Source organism: Muntiacus reevesi, chromosome 9 (assembly GCF_963930625.1).
Source record: "Muntiacus reevesi chromosome 9, mMunRee1.1, whole genome shotgun sequence".
Taxonomy (NCBI): Eukaryota; Metazoa; Chordata; class Mammalia; order Artiodactyla; family Cervidae; genus Muntiacus; species Muntiacus reevesi.
Genome location: NC_089257.1, coordinates 83,448,878 through 83,472,244, shown reverse-complemented (window position 1 = coordinate 83,472,244; position 23,367 = coordinate 83,448,878). Strand labels below are relative to the sequence as shown.

General features: G+C 36.8%; 1 protein-coding gene and 1 non-coding gene across 2 annotated transcripts in view; both read right to left on the bottom strand.

Annotated features, from left to right (window-relative positions):
- Positions 1–1,029: 1,029 nt before the first annotated feature.
- On the bottom strand, positions 1,030–1,179 carry LOC136176132 (small nucleolar RNA SNORA57). Its single transcript, XR_010664508.1, has one exon. It is a non-coding gene; the product is annotated as a small nucleolar RNA SNORA57 (small nucleolar RNA).
- A 6,175-nt stretch (positions 1,180–7,354) lies between these two features.
- CEP126 (centrosomal protein 126) overlaps positions 7,355–23,367 on the bottom strand; it is a 99,859-nt gene continuing 83,846 nt past the window's right edge. Inside the window, exons 8-11 of the mRNA XM_065944169.1 lie at positions 20,301–20,376; positions 18,521–18,730; positions 13,268–13,332; positions 7,355–7,641 (exon numbers count right to left, since the gene is read on the bottom strand). Coding sequence (XP_065800241.1) covers positions 7,579–7,641; positions 13,268–13,332; positions 18,521–18,730; positions 20,301–20,376 — 414 coding nt within the window. The 3' untranslated portion in view covers positions 7,355–7,578. The remainder of the gene's footprint in view (positions 7,642–13,267; positions 13,333–18,520; positions 18,731–20,300; positions 20,377–23,367) is intronic.

Below are 23,367 nucleotides of genomic sequence, written 5' to 3'. Positions count from 1 at the left end.
CTTGCAAAGAGTTGACTCATTGGAAAAGACCCTGATGCTGGGAGGGAATGGGGGCAGGAGGAGAAGGGGACGACAGAGGATGAGATGGTTGTATGGCATCACTGACTCGATGGACATGGGTTTGAGTAGACTCCGGGAGTTGGTGATGGACAGGGAGACCTGGCATGCTGCGGTACATGGGGTCGCAAAGAGTCAGACACAACTGAGCGGCTGAACTGAATTGAACTGAATTGAGGGCCAATACTGGGCTTCCCTGATGACTCAGACAGTAAAGAATGCCTGGAATGCAGGAGACCAGGTTCAATACCTGAGTCAGGAAGATCCTCTGGAGAAGGAATGGCTACCCACTCGAGCCATTCCTCCAGGCATCAATCAAGAATGGCTATCAATTCTTGCCTGGAGAATTCCATGGGCAGAGGAACCTGGCAGGCTATATAGTCCATGGGGTCACAAAGAGTTGGACATGACTGAGCGACTACCACACATACACATACACACAGGGCCAATACTGCATGGGAATTCTGGTCATGTTGCAGTTTCATAAAAAGACAATGTCATGATGTATTAGCAAAGTACAAATCTTGTCCTGCTTTACCAGTTTACTAGTGAGGTTGTTCTAGTCTAGCCTGATTTTGGATTTTTAATTATTTTTAACTATCCCTTGTTTAGAGACATTCTTTGATGTACAAATGAAAGGGATTAAAGTTAGGGACTATTAACTGTGGAGTTGCTTTAGCAATGTAGGAGGCTGTTGAATACATTTACAGCAACACATAAATATGAATCCTTAACAAAAAAAAAATAAACACGCTTTCATTTAAGATGTTTGAAATGATTCACAAATATCATGGCACACCCACCTTGCCAGATTACCCCATTGGAATATCATTTTATTTATTTTCCTGTAGAACAGCCTTTATTGTTTGAAATATGAAGTAGGAGAGGAGAGGCTAGCACAGCTCAGGCCCCCAGGGCGGCTCCACAGACCTGATATCAAAGGAGAACGAGTCAGTACCTCGGGGAGGAGCCTGCTGTCCGGGTGCTCGAGGTTAGTACTTACGGACTGGAAGCCACCTGTTCTAAAAGCATGGCACAGAGAAGACCAGAGACCTTTCTCGACCTCCGCACATTACCAGGACTGAGGGGAAAGCAGTTTAATGCCATCCTGATTCACAGAGGTGTATTGATGGCATAAAGAAAGGTCCAAAATGTTTACTAAGTAGAGGCAAACAACTTTCTATTTTTTTAAAATTGAGCTTTAAATTTTCTATTGCCTTATTAAATTCTACTCTTATACACTCCAAATAAGAATGTACAAAATACTTTTTCTTTCAGTTGGTCATGACCTTGGGTGGGTTTAAGCTGTCTCTGGACTATGGTAACAGAATAATGGTTCACAAAAGATAATCACATTCTAATCCCCATAACTCATGACTCTGTTATGTATGATGGTGTACTAGTTTCCTATTGTGATGTAACAAAATATCGCAAATTTAGTGTCTTAGAATAATGCAGACCTGTTACTGTTATAGAGAACAGATAACTGCAGTGGGTTTCTGTGGACTAGAACCTTTGATAGGACTGTGTTACTTCTGTAAGCTCTAGAGCAGAATTTGTTCCCTTGCCTTTTTCCCTTTTGGAGGCCACATGTATATTCCCCAGTGTGGTCCCCTCCTCCACCTTCAAAACCAGCAGTTTAGCAGTTTAGCTCACACTGATCCTCCTGCCTTCTTCTTTTACTTACATGGACCTTTATGATTGCATTGAATCCACCCAGATCACCCAGGATAATATTCCTCATCTCAAGATAATTAACTTAGTCATGTCTGCAGAGTTCACTTTGCCATGAAAGGTGCCATGCCTATCAGTATCTTCACAAGTTCAGAGAAGGAGGATGTGGACATCTTGCCTGCTAACCAATTCTATTTGTCTAAGTTTACTACTATAAAATTGCCAATAACATCTTACTATTATCTTTTTCTCTACTCCCTATTGAACCCATTCCAGTCAGATTTTTGTCCCGATACTCTGCTGAACCTTTTTTGTCAAAGCCACCAGTGACCTCCAGGAAGCCAAATCCAAGGGGAGTGTTTCAGTTCTAATCTAAACCAAATTTAATTTATTATCAACTCTGATACAGTTGCTTCCTCCCACTTTCTTTTTTTTTTTTTTTTTCCTTTTTTAAAAAAATTTTATTTTATTAGTTGGAGGCTAATTACTTCACAACATTTCAGTGGGTTTTGTCATACATTGACATGAATCAGCCATAGAGTTACACGTATTCCCCATCCCGATCCCCCCTCCCACCTGCCTCTCCACCCGACTTCTCTGGGTCCTCCCAGTGCACCAGGCCCGAGCACTTGTCTCATGCATCTCACCTGGGCTAGTGATCTGTTTCACCATAGATAATATACATGCTGTTCTTTCGAAACATCCCACCCTCACCTTCTCCCACAGAGTTCAAAAGTCTGTTCTGTACTTCTGTGTCTCTTTTTCTGTTTTGCATATAGGGTTATTGTTACCATCTTTCTAAATTCCATATATATGTGTTAGTATGCTGTAATGTTCTTTATCTTTCTGGCTTACTTCACTCTGTATAATGGGCTCCAGTTTCATCCATCTCATTAGAACTGATTCAGATGAATTCTTTTTAATGGCTGAGTAATATTCCATGGTGTATATATACCAGAGCTTCCTTATCCATTCATCTGCTGATGGGCATCTAGGTTGCTTCCATGTCCTGGCTATTATAAACAGTGCTGTGATGAATATTGGGGTGCACATGTCTCTTTCAGATCTGGTTTCCTCAGTGTGTATGCCCAGAAGTGGTATTGCTGGGTCATATGACAGTTCTATTTCCAGTTTTTTAGGAAATCTCCACACTGTTTTCCATAGTGGCTGTACTAGTTTGCATTCCCACCAACAGTGTAAGAGGGTTCCCTTTTCTCCACACCCTCTCCAGCATTTATTGCTTGTAGACTTTTGGATAGCAGCCATCCTGACTGGCGTGTAATGGTACCTCATTGTGGTTTTGATTTGCATTTCTCTAATAATGAGTGATGTTGAGCATCTTTTCATGTGTTTGTTAGCCATCTGTATGTCTTCTTTGGAGAAATGTCTGTTTAGTTCTTTGGCCCATTTTTTGATTGGGTCATTTATTTTTCTGGAATTGAGCTTCAGGAGTTGCTTGTATATTTTTGAGATTAATCCTTTGTCTGTTGGTTCATTTGCTATTATTTTCTCTCAATCTGAGGGCTGTCTTTTCACCTTACTTATAGTTTCCTTTGTAGTGCAGCAGCTTTTAAGTTTCATTAGGTCCCATTTGTTTAGTTTTGCTTTTATTTCCAATATTCTGAGAGGTGGGTCATAGAGGATCCTGCTGAGATTTATGTCAGAGAGGGTTTTGCCTATGTTCTCCTCTAGGAGTTTTATAGTTTCTGGTCTTATGTTTAGATTTTTAATCCATTTTGAGTTTATTTTTGTGTATGGTGTTAGAAAGTGTTCTAGTTTCATTCTTTTACAAGTGGTTGACCAGTTTTCCCAGCACCACTTGTTAAAGTTCCTCCCACTTTCTTGAGGTGATTTCTTTCTTGGCTGCTCAGATCTCTTCTCTAGCTACATTCTCTTTCCAGATGATTTCATCCAGTTTCATGGCTATAAATACTGTCTGCATACTGGCAATTCCCAAATTATATGTTTAGTCAGGACTGCCCACCCAAATTCCAGACTTGCATAATTAACTGCCTATTGAGTATCACCATTTAGATAGATAATAGGCATCTTAAAAATTGATTTTCAACCCAAACCTGCTTCTTCTCCTGTATTCTTCATCTCAGGAAATGGCTCCATCATTCACATAGGTACTCAGACTGAAAAACATTGGAATCATCCTTGATGTCTCCCTCTCTCTATGCTTCACATTCATTCCATCATAATTCACAAAATAAGCATTTATCTGACCACTTATTATCACCATTATTATTAATCTGATGCAAGCCATAAACTTCTCTCACTTAGATTATTGCAAAAGCTGTTTAATTGTTCCCCTCCTTAAAATCTTGCCAGCTCCATCTCCTAAATATATGCTCCAGACACCGGGTGATCCTTTAAAGAATCATGTTCCTCCCTTACCCTAAACCCTGAGAAGGATACATTCACATAACTCTAGCCTGAAATCTGAAGTTCCTCCCATGGCCTACAGGCTCTACCTGATCTGTGGCCCCCTCCCTTACATCATTTCCCAGTCATTTTACCTTGCTTGCTCCTCACTAGCCATGCTAGCAGTTCTATTCCTCTAACATGTTCAGCATGTTATTGTGTAAGGTCCCCTCTATGTAGAATTCTATTCCCCTCTATACCACCAAGGTTAGCTCTCCTACCTCACTCACAGTTCATTTCAGTTCAGTCTCTCAGTTGTGTCTGACTTGTTGCGATCCCACGGACTACAGCACACCAGGCTTCCCTGTCCATCACCAACTCCTGAGTTTACTCAAATTCATGTCCATCCAGTCGGTGATGCCATCCAACCATCTCATCCTCTGTCGTCCCCTTCTCCTCCCACCTTCAATCTTTCCCAGCATCAGGTTCTTTTCCAATGACTCAGCTCTTCGCATCAGGTGGCCAAAGTATGGGAGTTTCAGCTTCACTATCAGTCCTTCCAATGAATATTCAGGACTGATTTACTTTAGGACTGACTGGTTGGATCTCCTTGCAGTCCAAGGGACTGTCAAGAGTCTTCTCCAACACCACAGTTCAAAAGCATCAATTCTGCAGTGCTCAGCTTTCTTTGTAGCCCACCTCTCACATACATAAATGACTACTGGAAAAACCAGAACTTTGACTAGATGGACCTTTGTTGGCAAAGTAATGTCTCTGCTGTTTAATATGCTATCTAGGTTGGTCATAGCTTTTCTTCCAAGGAGCAAGTGTCTTTTAATTTCATGGCTATAGTCACTATCTGCATTGATTTTGGAGCCCCAAAATATAAAGTCTCTCACTGTTTCTCCATTGTTTCCCCATCTATTTGCAATGAAGCGATGGGACCACATGCCATGATCTTAGTTTTCTGAATGTTGAGTTTTAAGCCAACTTTTTCACTCTCCTCTTTCACTTTCATCAAGAAACTCTTTAATTCTTCATTTTCTGCCATAAGGGTGATGTCATCTGCATATCTGAGGTTATTGATATCTCTCCCAGCAATCTTGATTCCAGCTTGTGCTTCATCCAGCCCAGCGTTTTTCATGATGTACTCTGCATATAAATTAAATAGGCAGAGTGACAATATACAGCCTTGACGTACTCCTTTTCCTATTTGGAACCAGTCTGTTGTTCTATGTCCAGTTCTAACTGTTGCTTCCGGACCTGCATACAGATTTCTCAACAGGTAGGTCAGGTGGTCTGGTATGCCCCATCTCTTTCAGAATTTTCCACAGTTTGTTGTGCTCCACACAGTCAAAGGCTTTGGCATAGTCAAGAAAGCAGAAGTAGATGTCTTTCTGGAACTCTCTTGCTTTCTCGATGATCCAACAGATGTGGCAATCTGATCTCTGTTCCTCTAAATACAGCTTGAACATCTGGAAGTTCACAGTTCACGTACTGTTGAAGCCTGGCTTGGAGAATTTTGAGCATTACTTTGCTAGTGTGTGAGACGAGTGCAATTGTGTGTGGTAGTTTGAACATTCTTTGACATTGCCCTTTCTGGGATTGGGATGAAAACTCCAGTCCTGAGGCCACTGTACCTCACTCACATATGTCCCCAAATGTCAGTTTCTCAGAGCCCTTCTCTGAGCAATTTACCTCTCTGTCTAAAATAATACTCCCGTCACTCTCCGTCCCTTACCAAGCTCTGATTTTCATTTGGTGCTATCTGATATTATAGTATGTTAACTATCTAATATTATAGTCTTGTTTTAAAATCTGTAATTCTCACTGAAATTTAAGTTCCATAGTGGCAGACAGTTAGTTTTGTTTTTTATTGTATCCCTAGGAAACAAAGCACTACCTAGCACAAAGTAGGGGCTCAATAAATTGAACAATTGAATACTTTTTCCTTTGTTATTCTGATCTGCCGCTATGTACCTTATTTTTATTTCAAAGGGCACAAATTAAAGACAATTTCTACCTACCAGAATTCTCTTGATCTAGAAGAACAGACATTTATGCACACAAATAATTACAATGCAGGGTACAAATTTATATGTAGTGGAGATTTATAGGTAGTGGGGATGATTACTAGAAAAAACTGGGAGGAAATTTAACCTACACAGAATTTAAAAGAATGAACTGAAATTTACCAGCATATGTAAGTAGAGTGAAAGGGAAGGCATTCCAAGATAGTATCAATGGTATGTGTACAGGCAGAGAGGCATGAAATGGCAGGTTGTATTTGGGGGTCTGTAAAGAGTTCAGTATGCTGGAATAAGTGGTATGGTAAGAGAGTTGGTAAAGATGATGTAGGTAAACAGGAAGGACTCAGGATATGAAGAGCCTTACATGCCATGATCAGGTGTGCTCTAGAGGAAGCTCTAAAGACATTTAAGGTGGGATTGATTTGATTTTCATTCTGGTCACTTTACTCCCACTTTAGAAATGCCACTCTAGCAGCCTTATTGGTGCCAGAGGTAAGAGATTCATCTTGAAATAGTCCAGATGAGAGGTGATGAGAGCATGAGGTAGAAATACTTGATAAAAGGATGTATACTGCTGATGTACTCAGTCGTGGCCAACTTTTTGTGATCCCATGGAGTGTGGTCCACCAGGTTCCTCTGTCCATGGAAGTTTCCAGGCAAGAATACTGGAGTGGGTGGCCATTTCCTTCTTCAAAAGGATGTATGAGACTAGCATAATTTTATGAAGACAATTTTTTTTATGACCATACAACTTTTGGTTTTGTCTCTATACTTAGAGAAACAACTTTCTAATATAAATCTGGTTTCACCAATAGACACTCTCATTGGGAAAAGAACATACTGATCAGAAAATTTAAGTAATCCAGTTGGGATTGTAGTTTACTTTTTATATTTACCATCTGCCTCATGAGCTTTGCTAGTAAAGCCAATTCTTTAGAGATCAATCACCCCTTTAAAAAGTGATAACTTTAATTTCTGAACATGCAGAACTGAGAATAAGACCCTTTAGTAACATCTCCAAAGTACAGAGATCCTTCAAAGTCTTAAACAAATAGAATTACTATTTATGAGAGGTATTATTAATCGTAAACTTTTTACACCATTCAACAAAAATTTAGAATTTATTAGGAATTTCAGCAAAACAAGCTCCTGAACTATAGCTAACACATAATTTGAATAATAAAATATCTTACTTTGTTTTTAAATACAATGAATTTATTTCTAGTAGCATTCTCATTAAAAACAGTGAAGTATTTTCATTTATTAAAAATGTATTTATCAATAAAATACATAATAAAGTATTATTTATAGCATAAATGTAAATCAATTATCTCCATTGTTCATGTTATTTGATGGTTATAGTATTTTAATAGTTAACAAACACATAAATATATATTTATAGGAGATTCTAAAAAATAATGATTCCATTTAATAGTTACTGTTATACTCATCAGTATTTTCTCTGTGATCTGGATCCAACATCAGGAGATGGACTGGTCCTTGGCTGGCTATTCTGTAACATAATTTCAGAATATATTCTTTTACTGTAGTATTCATAAACTTTAAGGTAAAATCTGTTAGGTGGAGCTCCTTACAGATTACAGATTTTAATAAGACTAAACTCATAATTCAATTTCTCAAATGCTACATAAACATCAATCTCAACATGATGACTATCACTTTATATAATGCATCATACTAATTATAATGGTTCATAGTCTTTACTCTTTGCTATTGGTAAGATATAGATGTGCTTTTTTAAAATCATAACCTGCTGTGTAAATGGTCAAAATTTAATAATTTTATTTTCTACAGGAATCACTTGGAGCCCATATAATACCCTAGGAGTAGTTTAACAATGTTAGGCTAAAGAAGTTCTTGGGAAGGTAATTGTTAAAAATTCATTAAATTTATTTTATTTAAAAAGCAGGTAAAATATTCCAAACTGAAAATTCTGCTTCTAAGATTCCTAGTTTTTATATTGAAAAATCATGGGAGGGTCTGGAGTAACCCTTTTATTCTATATTGTTTGAATTTTATCTGTATCATCTGTGTTATAATGCAAACTACTTGAAGAAAGGAAAGCATTTTCTGCTTTCAAGCCCCAGCCTGACACAGGGTAAGAACTAACGCTATATTTGTTCAGTGAATAAAAATAGGCAAATATAATAATTTTTACAAAAAGAAAAAATCATACTGCTATGGTTGCCAAGCAGAAGAACTTCTAAATTTTGGGTAAAACAAAGTCTGAGCTGGGTAGGCCTATCAGGGTGATGACACTGAAGTCAAGTCTTAAAGAACAGTAGGAGAGGGGCATTTAGGGGCAGTCCTGTGAGGCAGTGGGAGCAGCATGGGCCCGGGATGCTGCAAGAAGTTCCAGGGAGACCTGCTTCTTCCTCAAGAGTATGTAAACCACGACCTGTGGAGCAACTGGAGATGAGGGTGAAAAGCTCTTGAATGTAGTTCTCTGGAGTTTTTTAAAAATTACTTTTCATTATCTATTTAGTTATTTTTGGTTGCCCTGGGTCTTTGTTGCTGCACCGGCTTTTTCTAGCTGCGGCAAACAGTGGCTGCTCTTTGCTGCATTAGGGTGACTTCTCTTGTTGCAGAACACAGGTTCTAGGTGAAAGGGCTTCAGCAGTTGTGGCCCATGGGCTCTGCAGTTATGGTTCGTGGGCCCTAGAGCGTAGGCTCAGTCGTTGTGGTGCATGGGCTTAGCTGCTCTGTGGCATGTGGAATCTTCCTGGGCCGGGGATCGAACCCTGTTCCCTGTACTAGCAGACGGATTCTTATTCAAGGTACCACCAGGGAAGTCTTAATTTTATCTTTCAGATGATGGGTAACTACTGAGGTTGGATTTTAAGAAAGAGAGTGTTACGTTCATACTTGCGCTTTAAAAAGATTGGCGATGGTGTGAAGACGCAGTGGTGAGAGCAAAAAGGGAGGCTGTTGAAATGGTCTAGATAAGACATGATGAATTCTTAAACTAAGATAACAGTAGAATTGGAGAGGAGTCAGCGGATTTGAGATGTACTTTATTATTAGGAGGATTTATTGACTAGGGGTTAAGGGAGAATGAGAAGCCTGGATAAGATACAAATTTCTCTCTGAGAAATCTGGTGGATAATGGTGTCATTGATTGAAATAAGGATTATAAAAGGTAGAACAGATTTTGAGGGGAGGATGGGAAAGTGTAAACCCTGCCTCATCACTGAATAGTTCTGAGAGTTGAGAAAATCAGTTAATGTCACCAACTTAGAAGATTAAAGAGAAGAATATCTATGAGACCATTTGGTACAGTGCTTTTCAATGGTAGGAGCCTAGTAAGTGTGAGTTTCCTTTCTTCTTAGTATATCTCGAAAATGTTCAGTTGCCACAAAGACTATTATTGATTAAATGTTAACACTCAGGGGCTTCCCAGGTGGTACAGTGGTAAAGAATCTGCCTGCCAATGCAGGAGATACATGTTCGATCCCTAGGTTAGGAAGATCCCCTGGAGAAGGAAATGGCAACCTACTCCAGTATTCCTGCCTGGAGAATTCCATGGACAGGAGCCTGGCGGGCTGCAGTCCATGGGTTTGGAGTTGGACACGACTGAGTGAGTACACAACAACATTAACACTTAGAGCTTCCCAGGTGGCCCGGTGGCTGGGAGCCCACAAGGCTGTGGGTGTGGTCGTGGTCGGGAAACCAAGACCTCAGCTGACAGGACAGCTGAGCCAGTGTGCTCTGGAGCCCGTGCTCTGCAACCAGAGGAGCCTGTGCGCCCACAACTGGAGAAAGCCTGCGCAGCCAAAGCAAACAAACAGATAAACAACACTCAGTAGAGGCCTTTGGAAGAACTCCAGAAACAGTGGTACTTTTATGGACTATAAAATCCTTAGAATATTAAAAAAAGTTTCAGGCTCACTGCATTTAATTGAAGTCTGAAAAATTTGGATAATTTATATATTCACAGACCATGTATAAAAAACCCATATAATCTCGACCAATATTTTCAAGTATTTAATATTTGCAAATTTCTATGAAGTGGGCAGATAAGTGAAAAAAAGCCTCTAAGATCCAAAAAAGATTATTCACTTAGAAAGACAACTAATAAAGTGCATATGGAGTATATAAGTGTAAAACCAGATATACTGCAGTAATAAGTTCAGAGGAGGCTTAGAGTATCATAGATGGATTGGTCACAGGATGCTTCTTGGGAGAAGTAACATTAAACTGCAGTTTAGAGGGTTGTGTCTGAAGAGTAGAGCAAAAACATAGTGCAGATGGGAATTGGGCAAAAACCTAAGTAAAGCATGAGAAAAACACGAAAGCAGAGCAGAGCATTGCAAACTTGATTCACATTAAATACATTAAACATGTTTGGCTGGAATGGAAGATCGACATGGTACATTGTGGGATTAAAAATTGTTGTTAGAATAATTCCTATTTTTTAGAAAAGAAGTTACACTTTGCATGTAAATTTCATGTAAATACTTTTTGGAATGTCACTTTTTTTTGGATATAATTTAAACTAGTAAGATGAGCATGTTTGTTCGTTGCTCAGTCGTGTCTGACTCTTTGTGATCCTATCGACTGTAGCCCACCAGGCTCCTCTGTCCATGGGATTCTCCAAGCAGGAATACTGGAGTGGGTTGCCATTTCCTTCTCCAAGGGATCTTCCTGACCCAGGGATTGAACCCGGTCTCCCACATTGCAGGTGGATTCTTTACCGTCTGAGCCACCTGGGAAGCTGAGGTGGCAATAATAATAATAGTGCAACTGAACATGTATTTAGCACATGCTATGTTATAGGTTCTGTTCTAAGTGCTTTACATGGGTGATTATCTCACATAATGCTAATCAGTACTCTTGGGGGGTGGATACTAGTCAAGTGATTATGAGTGTTCAATGAAGGAATACAGGAAAGAGTGGGTGGAATACTTTTCTTCTGAAAAATCTCAGAACAGCACTTGCTCTAAGCAATAGCAGTTGACTGTGCTATGAAAGATACTGAGGTGGCTCTCCTGCTCAAAATTATTCCTCTAACCCAAGTATTAAAGTGCCTGAAATCCCACTATTAGAAATCCATTATTGTTCTTTCTAGATAATGGCTTCAAATGATTTAAATGGTTTTACACCATTCAGAATGACTTTTTAAAATGATAAAGTGTCTTTTAAAATTCATACTAAACACATTAGGAAGAAAAAAATACATCAGTTTACTTCTATGCCTGAGATGAGAAACCCAGATCAACACTATCAAACACTGGTATGGGGGAAATATCCCAAAAGGCAATAGAATGGGGTAAACATGCAAACAGCAACAACAATAAAACCATATATGTGGGGTGGGGGGTGGTGGATTAATATATAAACTTCACTCAGGTTGTGAATTTTCCAGAGAGATATACAACTTCTGGGAATGAAATATCAATTCTCCAATGTTAAACCAATGACATTTGGGTTTTCAGTACTGCGGTGGGTACCTGACATATATTATACAATTAGTGTTGCTAGGTGGAGAAATTCAGTTTCTGAATTAACTACAAAATACTTGTACATTGTAAAGCTATAATAGAGCATTATAATTTAAAAACAAAATTCTTGTTCATATGGATAGAAAAACATTGGAGATGAATGAAAAATAAAAAACACTGATAAAAAGCTTATCTGCAATATCCCCAAGATAACAAATACTTTTGAACAGACATTTTTGCCATTTAAAGAGACAGAAATAATTTTTGGAAAAATCTCTATTGACTAGAAATAGGCTATACTACAGGTGTCCTGGTAAATACAATTTTAATGGTCTCTGGTACATACAGAAAGTGTAAGAATATGGTTATATATTGCCTTTTTAAAACTTCATATTAAATAATTTTACATATATAAAACACAATGAAGATCCAAGAACAACTTCTGAAATCTTTTAAAAGACCAAAGTACATGGAAAGCCCATGCACATTATTCCAAAGGGAGGCACTAAGCTTGGACATCTAGAAGTGTGGACGTCTGTTTTCAGGATTATAAATAACAAGCAGTTCAACAGAAGACAGGAAGGCAAGGTACAGGTAGAAATAAGCCCAAGTGATTAGAAGAAAAACAGGCTACAAAAACATAAACTGAGAACTCTGCATTCATAATAACCTGAATAAAAAAATAACCTGAATCCAGTCATGAGAAAACAATCAGACAAATCCAGATTATAGGGTATTCAGTATAACCCGTCTGGACACTTTGCAAGTGTTAATGTAGATGAAAGATTGAAAAAGAGAAGAAACTTTTCTAGGTTAAAAGATATGACAACCAAATGCAACATTATAATCTTGGGTTAGATCCTGGATCAGAGAAATAAAATAGCCACAGAGAGTTTTTTTAGACAACTGAAGAACTTTGAATGTGGAATGTGTATCAAATAATATGTGATATTAAATTTCTTGGGTGTGATGATGATATTGTGGTTATGTAGGTGAATTTCTGTATGCTGGGGTATCAGAGGGGAAGTATCACCATGTCTACACTTTTAAGCAGTTCATTAAAATATGTGTTTGTGTGTAATTATGCATCTTCTGTCCCATCTACCCTGTCCTATCTGAGCCCACATATTCTACTCTGCTCTTTCATCTGCCCATCCATCCATCCATCAGATAAACCAAGGACGGCAAAATGTCAACAGCAGGTGAATCTAAATGAAGAGTAAAATAACATAAAATAAAAGCAGCAGACAGAAGGGCAAACAAAAATAAAATGTTCAAATCTCCAGGCAGAATATGACAAATGAAATCATATTGATGGAGGAGGGGAATAGAGTAATTTTGATGTTATAACTGTGAATTTATACCATTTTCCCTGAGAAAGGGAGGTTACTATGTTACTGATGTTAAAATAAGGAAGAGTAATGTGTTTGGAGAGAAAGTGAATGGTTACCATCTGTCAATTGATGAAATGCTCTCAATGTAAAAATATATTATGATTTTTTAAATGAGAGAATATTTGCTTGATTCTAATAAAACATCTTATAATTAAAAAGTTGATTGGGGAGAAAAGCTTCCTAAAAGTCAGTCTCAAGAAAAATTATCAATAAAGAATTCTTACATATAAAAACATGATGTTTCCTAAAACAAGAAAACAAAAAATACTCTGAAAATACTTACCAGAAGTGGTATTATTTGTAAAGTACTTTTGATGGATGGATTTTTGCAAATGATTTCTTGTATATCTGAAATAATTATACCATGATATATAAATAATTTAGTTATGTATATTGAAAGGACTGGCTAAAGAATCAAATATTAAACTCTGATGTGTCAAAATATTCAAAACTGAATAAGAAACTTCTTTCCTTATTGGCCTCAGAAACAATCAAGAGTTAATGTGATTAAAAACAATTATTATACACAAAATTTATGTTCCTAAAAGGACATTCCTAGTACTTTGACTGTCCCATACCAATCTTTATTCAAATGCTAGGTTATTTTTTCTTTAAAGTTTTTCTATCTTCTTGTGTTTTTTTTTTTTTTTTTTAATTTTTCTATCTTCTTTTTCAACAAAAACCAAATTTCATTCTTAGAGGATCTCAGGAAAAAAGAGGAGATGTTTAGCTACTGAGGTGCAAAAAGTTTAGTAATTTGGTCAGCTCTTGCCTTTTCAATGTTTTTGCTTTTGTCCATATAATAAATAGCAAGGATCTGGGCAGAAGAAAAAAATTAAGACAGAATTTTTTATATGAAGCATTTAAGATGTGTGGAAGTATCTAAAGGAAAAAAAGAACCCTCCAAAAACACTGACTTGATGCTTTCATTTTTTTATCTACTTAATTTTTGAAGAAGGAAATGGCAACCCACTCCAGTAACCTTGCCTGGAAAATGCCATGAACAGAGAAGCCTGGTGAGCTATGGTCCATGGGGTCGCAAAGAGTTGGCCGCTACTGAGCACAGCACAACTGCATAATTTTACATCTTAAACCTATAGCTTTAGTTATGTGTTGCTTTTGTAGATTCAGCACCCTGTCTTTTATTAATGTATTAAGTATTTAATTTTGAAATTAACACAAGGAGTATGTAAAAAATACGTGCATATTTTAGTTAGTAATAATAAAGCTAATGTCTTGTAACTACCTAGACTAAGACATTTGAACATTACCACTTTGGAGAAATCCTGGAATTCCCTACCTCAGCTGCCCTTGGGGATTGTACTCTCTTCCCTTGCTCACAGAGGTAATGCACTAAACTGGCTTTGCTTCTTTATATATATGTTTAAAAATTTTTGGCTTTTGTTGTTATGATCATCTCTATCCCCTGGAGAAGGGAATGGCAACCCACTCCAGTATTGTTGCCTAGAGAATCCCATGGACAGCGGAACTTAATGGGCTACACTCCATGGGGTTGAAAAGAGTAAGACACGACTAAGCAACTAACACACACAAACTACACATACTTATACATGCTTCCTGATACACATGTGCAGTTTTCTCTAGATATGCACCTAGAAGTAAAATTGCTAGGTTGGAGGGTATGTTCAATTTATTACATGGGTAGCAAAACATTTCCTAAAAGATTGCATCAGTTTACATTCCCATCAGCATTATCAGAGAGCTCTAATTGCTGTATGTCTTTGCCAACACTTAGCATTGCCACGCTTTTAAATTCATGTCTTTTGATGAGCTTATAACTGTATCTCATTTTATTTTGCATTACTAATAATGTTGAATAATCTATTAGTGTTTATTGTCATTTGCATTTTCTTTGTTGTGAAGTTCCTGTTTGTTTTCCCACACCTATTTTTCTACTAAATTGACTTTTCTTATTGATATATAGTTCTTTATATATTTGAACAATGTATTAAATTTTCTTTTGTTTTGTGGCCTGCCTTTTCATTCTTTGAATGTTCTGATACGAAGAAAAGTTTGTAACTTTAATACAGTCAAATTTATTATCTTTTTCCTCCATAGATTATGATCCTTGTGCTCTACTTAAGAAATCCTTTCTTGAAATCCTGAGATTACAAATATTTTCTATGCTACCTCCTAAAAGCTTTATATATATTTTTCATATTTAATCTTTAGTCACCTTGTAACTGATTTTTACATATATTATGTAGTAGGAGCTCAATTTAATTTCTTTCCATTTGGTGCCCAATTGTTGCAATATGAAGTGACAAACAACTTGTCTCAAAATGACCCCAGAAGTTCTTCATGGCTCTTTGGAACCCAAGAACAGGTTCTCATCCCATGTGAAAGGGTTTTACCTAAATCCAATCAGTAGCTCATTCCAGTGAAAAAGGCTGCAGTTTCTCACACTGGGATCCCAATCAGATGTTTGTTAGATGGCTTTGTATTGTTCCATGGCTCTTAGATCCTCTGTTCTGGTGTTTTCCTTCAAACGTTTTGTTTTTTCTCTTGGTGTTTCAGTTTGGAAATTTTCTCTCACTTATCTTCAGATTCATAAATTCTTTCCTCAGCTTTGTTGAATCTACTGACAAGTACATAGAATACATTACTCGTTTCTGTTGCAGTGTTCCTATTTCTCACATTTCTATCTGACCCTTTTGTATGGTTTCCGTCTCTCCACTGAATTTCTTTATCTGTTCAGCCTTGTAATCTCCCATGTGGCCCACCTTTTCCACTATCACCTTTAACATATTAGTCATAGTTATTTAAAAATTATCTATCCAACAGTTTCAATATCTGGGCCACCTGTGTCTCACTCTGTTCATTGCTTTGTCCCTTGACTGTGAGTTTTTTTCCTTGCTTTTTAAGTTTTAACTGAATGCTGAACTTCTTGTTTGAGGTAAACATGTTTGTGTCAGAAAATGGGCATGTCTTTTCTGTTAGACAATTGGTGTGTATGTATGTGTGTGTGTCGTTAGTCAACTCAGTTTGAGTCTTACTGTTGCTATGGTTACCTTCAGTGGATCAATGGTTTCAAAATTCTCTAGTGTTATTTTGTGCTTCTGCAGGTGTCAGAGGTCTTCCCCTTACATTCTCCCCTCTACTTTCAGGTTTTGCCTCCCTGTGTGTCTGCACAGCACCACAAAACTCTCTCTGCTCTTGCTTTTCTCCAGCTAATTCCCACTGCTTGTTTTTTGGTACTTGCTGGCCTTGTAGCGGGGCAGTAGTGGAGTTTTTCTGTTGTCCTGCTCCAGGCTTAGTCTTAGGCATGTCCTTTATGCCTCCTCAGTCATTCTGCTCCTCCTTTCGAGGGCAGTCCACCTTGTCCACTATGTCTTTGGAAGGTTTTGTGCAAGACAATTTTGTGCCCCTTCTCCAATAGCATGATACCTCTAATAATCTGGGTCTCTGTCTCCTTTTTGCCCCTTCTCCAAGAGTAGAAGCCTACTTCTCTTACCTTTCCACTGCACCCAGTAAGTCTTCACTTGTGCCCTGGGGGCAATCAGCAGTTTGCTGCCTCTATCCCAATACCTGTGTGTGAGCTCAGTTGTGTCCAAATCATTGCACCCCAATGGACTGTAGCCCACCAGGTTCCTCTGCCCATGGAATTTTTCAGGCAAGAATACTGGAGTGGGTGCCATTTCCTGACCCTTCCTGACCCAGGCATCAAACGCACATCTCTTTTGTCCCCTGCTTTGGCAGGTAGATTCTTTACCTCTAGTGCCACCTGGGAAGCCCAGATCTTCATTCTGCAGGAAAGAAGGTTCTGCATGGAGCTTGATACCTTTCCTACAGTGACGCCTGCTCCCCTTCTCCAAGACTGCACCACTGAGAAAGAATTTCTCTAGTCTCCTGCTCTGCTCTTATATATCAATTTTTTCAGTCTATTTGTTCTATCAATTACTGATTGTAATCAATTACAATTAATGTTAAAATATCCGCTAATCATGGCTAAAAAACACTTTATACATTTTGAGGCTATGTTTTTAAATGTTTATACAATGAAAATATTTTATAGATTTTTCCTGTATTAAAACTTTGATCATCATGAAGTCATCTTTTTCTATGTCTAGTAATGTTTTCTGCTTTATAGTCAATTTCATCTGCTAATAATTCATCTAAACTAGTTTTCTTCTGTGACCTTAGTAATTAGCACAGACATACTTTATTCGTCAACATCTAAAGTTAATTTCTGTCTCTCATGGACAGAGGAACCTGGTAGGCTGCAGTCCATAGGACTGCTACGAGTAGGACATGAATGAGGTGACTTAGCAAGCACGTACAAAGTTTATCTCTATCTTTACTCAATTCCATAACCATACAAGAATTCCAGTACACTTTAATACCAGTTATGTTTTCCAATTTATGTAATATTTTTGATAGGTATTTAAATTCTGTTTTCTCTTTGAATCACATACTACTTTTTAACTACATTTATTATTTTTTTTTATACAATGTTTGTTCAAATTTACCCTCTCAGGCTATCCATCCGAGATCACTTATGGTTTGCTAAAGTACATTCTTTAGAATTTCCTTTAGTAAGAGACTGTTGTTGACAAAAACCTCTTAAAGAGTTTCATAGACATACAGAGACATATAGAGGGGTGAAAAAACTTGCATGTCTTCGCCCCTCATCTGTTTAATTCTGAGACTTGTTAGGCAAGCTTTTTTTTTTCTTCAGCCTCTCTCTTTGTCTCTCTGGGAGTGTGAGACTGCATAGGATGTAGCTCCTCGGTAGGCCCAACTTTAGGGTGGGAGGGTCTTCCATGAGACTACTCATCTTAAGTAGGCCATGGATTTTGTCTTCTGTTCTCATTTTTCCGTGAGGCCATGAAAACAAAGCTCAATTTCATTCTGTGGGTTAAATGTTCTCAAGAGAAAAGCTAGCAGCAGCACTCTCCTTATCACTCTAGGCTCTTATTTATATTTAGTTCGTGGTCCTATGAATTTCTGTATTCTTACCATCTTATTGTTATATTTAAGAATTTGAAGTACGTAATCCTGAATTTATGGTTGTTTCTGATGGATGGTAAGTACAGAGGATGAAATGATTGGATGGGATCACTGACTTAGTGGACATGAGTTTGAGCAAACTCAGGAAGACAGTGAAGGATGGGGAGGCCTGGCATGCTGCAGTTCATGGGCTGACAAAGAGTTGGACATGACTTAAGTGACTGAATGGCAACAATCCTGAATTTATGGTTGTTTTAGATGGATGGTAAGTACAGATAACTAGCTTGTCACATTGCTGAAATGGAAGTATATTCACACATTGCCAAAAGACAATTAAGCCTGCCAGTGAAACTGGTATCATTGTAAATGATATGAATACAGTATATCTGAAATACTATATACATTCAGATAAATTTTAAATTGTTATATACTTGATTCAAATAGGTGATAAGTTGGACACATTTTGCATTTTCATTTTCAATTTTTAAATTAAGTTTTAAACAAAAATTGTCTAAGAATAAAATACAAAATTTCCTGTATACAAAAACTATTCTTCCATACTTACAGTATAACCTTTCATTGAGATGATTGAGGGACTGTAGGATCTTTTGTTCTTCAGCTGATAGTGCACAGATGTTAAATTGCTGCATTTTATTTAAAGCCAGATTTGTCTGCTGTAGCTGCTTGCTATTCATGACAGTTAGAATCTCATCCTCAGGCACTGAAGCTTTCACTAGATTTTCAGCCATCAAAAATTCAGAAGTACTGCCTGAAACTACAGAAACTTTATATTAACTATTCTTTGATCCCTTTTTGTCTTTGGGATCTGTCCTTATACATACTTAACTGACATGCCTGTACGTATTAATTTCACAAACATAAACCCAGTAAATCTTTTGTTACTTTGCATTTTATTTATCAGGGTCTTCTATATCTAGTATTTTCCTATCCTTAATAAAAAAACAGATACTCAAAATGATGGCAGTGAGGTAATAAAAGTTCATAGAGTGTTAGTTGAACTAAGGAAAAAATACATTATGTATATGTAGATTATTTCTGTGTTGTTTTTATTATTCATTGGTAGAATAAAGAGATGAAGGAGACTGTCTTATAATAGCAATTATGATGATAAGAGAAAAGGAACTTAAGGAAATTTTAGAAAATTAGATGATCAGCTGGACAGAACTGAAAGCTTAGAAACTGACCTTATATGACTAAAGAAGGATCAAATATATGAAAGAAGATGAGTCAAATACCTTAGCTTGTTGCTTATAAAATAAGCACTTTGGAGTTTCACTTCACATCATCTATTTAAACAAATTTCAAAGGAATTAAAGAGTTAAGTTTAACAAATCAAATCATTAAAGTAATCTAGAGGGAAAAGAAACATTTCTAACTTTCTTCATCGGGAAGTTTCTTTGGTAATGCACAAATCACTAAGACAAAACCAAAAACAAATTTTTTAAGGTTGGTCTTCCCTAATAGATTTTAAATTCTGAAGGCCAAGACTTTTATATGTTTGGTTAATTATTATGTATCCAAAATATTTAGTTGTAGGCAGGAAATTAGCTCTCAATAATTATTTATTGAATGGAAAAATGTAAAGTAAGACTTCTATATGTGAAAATAAAGCATAAGTGGAATAAAATGCACATAATAAAGTGGTAAAAACATTTGTAACCAGCATAAGGATCAGAATCCTTGATATTTAAAGAGTGTGCAGAAATGAGTGAGAAAATACTAAAACTCCAGTATTTATAGGAAACAAGAATATGAAGAAAAAATTCACCAAAATAAATACACATACAGAAACAATTAAGCTTATTATTTGTAAAAGGTACTCAAATAAAAACTAATAACAAACCATTTCTCTGCCATATATGCAAATAATAGATGTGATATTCACCTCAAGTTCACATACACCCCAGAAGAATTTTGAATGATAATACTTTTCAGGAAAATGCTACAGGAACATATAAAATAAGCCACAACAAAATTTATTTCCTTTGACCTAGTACTCATTTAATACACAGAGTTTCATTCAATAAATATTAGTTGGGTGCCAATTAAGCCAGGTACTCTAGTTTTAATTCTAGGTATATAAATATGGAAATCATCAAATAGTCAGGAAAAAATCTGATGTAGAAAGATGTTCAAAATATTATTATTTAGAACAAATAAAAACTGGCAACAGTCTAAATGTGCAGGGTGAGGAGAATTCAGGTCCTAATTGGTGATATAACAGTCATGTGATATGTAAGAACTTTGGAAAATATGTATAAGAACAACAAAAAAGAAATCATTGGGAACAAAGCTAAGAGGAAAATGTTTAAACTAAAACATACCTTCTTCAATATTAGAAGTACCCTTTGTAGTTTGTTTTGGCTCATTTGAACTTAGCTGGATACTTTGTCCAAAATTCTATAAAAATAGAATATTAAATCAGAATATAATTCCATATTTAAAATTAGTGATATATATTGGCTTAGAAACTTTTATTTGCTGTTTTTATTTTCAATTATCACTATTCATATAATACATATTTCCTTTTTTTTTTGGAGCAGAAATTAAGAATTACTGGAATAAGCACTTTCTATGGTAACTAAATGGCTTTCCTGATAGCTCAGTAGGTAAAGAATCCGCCTGCAGTGACTGATCCGCCTGTTTGATTCCTGGGTCAGGAAGAGTCCATGGAGAAGGAATACGCTACCCACTCCAGTATTCTTGGGCTTCCCTTGGGACTCAGGTGGTAAAGAATCCGCCTGCAATGCGGGAGACCTAGGTTCGATCCCTGGGTTGGGAAGATGCCCTGGAGAAGGAAAAGGCTAGCCTGGAGAATTCCATGGACTGTATAGTCCATGGGGTCCCAAAGAGTTGGACATGACTGAGTAATTTCCACTTTCATGGTAACTAAAGATTAGAAAAATGTTTTCTGTCAATTTTGGTACATTTTCAGATTGCAATATCATCTCGGACATTTGGAAGAGGGAAGTAAGTTGGGTGTTAATCAAAAGTATTAACTAAAGGAAAGGTAAAAAATTACCCTAAGGCTGGTTTATCATTGTAAGGGTAGGTGACAATTATTAGCCAAAAGTCTCTCATTGTGGCTTTATGCCAAGGATAAGCAAGCATCTTAGATGACAATACTTAAAAAAGAAACAGCTGCCTCAATGCTGTACAGAACTGAGAAATAAGAAATATTAGAGCACTGGCAACTAGCATTTCTATTCAACACTCTTGAGTGATACCAACTCTCCTTCCCTGGATATGGTCTACTTTGATTCTTTACGCTGATTCTGTTCCACTTTAAGAAATGATTCTTAGATTAAGTTGCCTGGTTATTACTATACCTAGGCTTTGTTCAGTCTAATTGGAAGAGTAACTGAGGCAGGTTTCTGCAAAAACCCTGCTTCAATAGCTCTCATAGCCTTGCCTGATCTCCATTATAGACTTGAGGTAACCTGGACTGAGACCATGGCACAAAGTGGCAATTGTGCTTTTTTTTATCTTTCATTGTGTTGGAGAAGACTCCTGAGAGTCCCTTGGACTGCAAGGAGATCCAACCAGTCCATTTTAAAGGAGATCAGTCCTGGGTGTTCATTGGAAGGACTGATGTTGAAGCTGAAATTCCAATTCTTTGGCCACCTGATGTGAAGAGCTGACTCATTGGAAAAGACCCTGATCTGGGAAAGATTGAGGGCAGGAGAAGAAGGGGACGACAGAGGATGGGATGGTTGGATGGCATCCACCAACTCAATGGACATAAGTCTTGAGTAAACTCTGGGAGTCAGTGATGCACAGGGAGGCCTGGCGGTTCATGCGGTCGCAAAGAGTTGGATACGACTGAGTGACTGAACTGAACTGACCTCTTTTAGATTCTCTCCACACAGAAGCAGTGGTTGGGAAAAATCCAGTGTGATAAAATAGATTTCCTAATAACAAGGTGACAGAGCCAGTGCTATAGTAACTGAATCCTTGTTTACCCTCTTGAGTGAAAACAAAACCAAACACAACCCCAAACCAAAAATCAAAACGAAACAGTAGGGATGAAAAAAATTAAACTTCAAAACTTTGTTTTGAGTCAGGAAACACTGACCTATTTTAAAGCTAACAAGACTTTTGTAGATGTATAAGTGGAGTGAAAGATGTGTATGTGAAAGTGGAAGTGGAGCTTCTGGGAAGAACAGAAATGGACTCTAAAGGCAGCAAGACAGAATGCAAAGGAGCAAATCACAGAAGAGCAGAAAGACACAGGAAAATAGAGATGAATTTAGAGAGGACAATAGTAATGGCATTTAAAATTCACTTTGTTCATTGTTTGTTATTACTATACATTACTTATAAATTTAATATATATTGATAAAAATAACAAATAAAGATAAAAAATGTGTTCACTTTAGAGATTTTGAGATGTTTGATATGAACAACATGGAAGTTAAAAAGGAAAGACTTATTAGGTATTATTCTATTTGTAATCATGAAGTTATATTTATAATTAAGTACTATGTCTGTTATTAAGCAGTAAAAATGTACTGGTAATGTGACAGCATTATTTACATAAATAAAAAAACTAAATGATTTGTTTTGCTAAATCATGGTTGATTGTTCTCCATATTAATAACTAACCATATAAAAATCAATAGTTTCTACAATATTCAGACAATAGGACCGTCTACCTTTAACTTGAAATACAAATTTTTCATAAAACATTCTATTTCAATTTTATTAAAAATCAGAGGTTGTATTTAATGCTATTCACTCATCCATCTAGGTTTTAAAAAATATTTTAAATACAATCATTGGATCAAATTAGACTGCTAGAAAATGTTATATTTAGGTCACATTTACTTAGCTCTCATAGAATCACCTCCACTAACTTTCAAATCCACATTAGTATGCTTCTGACCTTTACTGAAGGCCTCTATTTCAAACAGCACAGGAAACTCCTTATTTATTTGTTGCTGACTGCTAATAGGGATGTATCTATTATGAACTTCAAGGTCCTGTATAGGAGATCCTCAATGGTATAAACAAAGTCATTGTCGATATCCCCTGAGAACAATGCAACACTCTATTTTCCTTCTTGGCATGTCTTCCAGGAAGTTCAGGTTCAAGGAGGACATTTAAACACATTGGAACCATATTAGTCTTTATGATAAGCACATTGCTTTATTTTCCATGGCTCTGGTTTACTTTTCTTTTTTTCCCTTTTTAAATGTATAGCTAAATACTAATATTGTTGTGAATAAATTCAGCTTTCCCCCAGAGCTGACTATAAATAATAACAAATAATAAAATAATTTCTTAAGCTTGCTTTAAAATATTCATTGGTAACTGATCATTCAGGCAAAGTAGAATATAGCATTTACGTATAGTACGATAAGCTCCTGGCATAGAGAGTTCCAGGGCTTC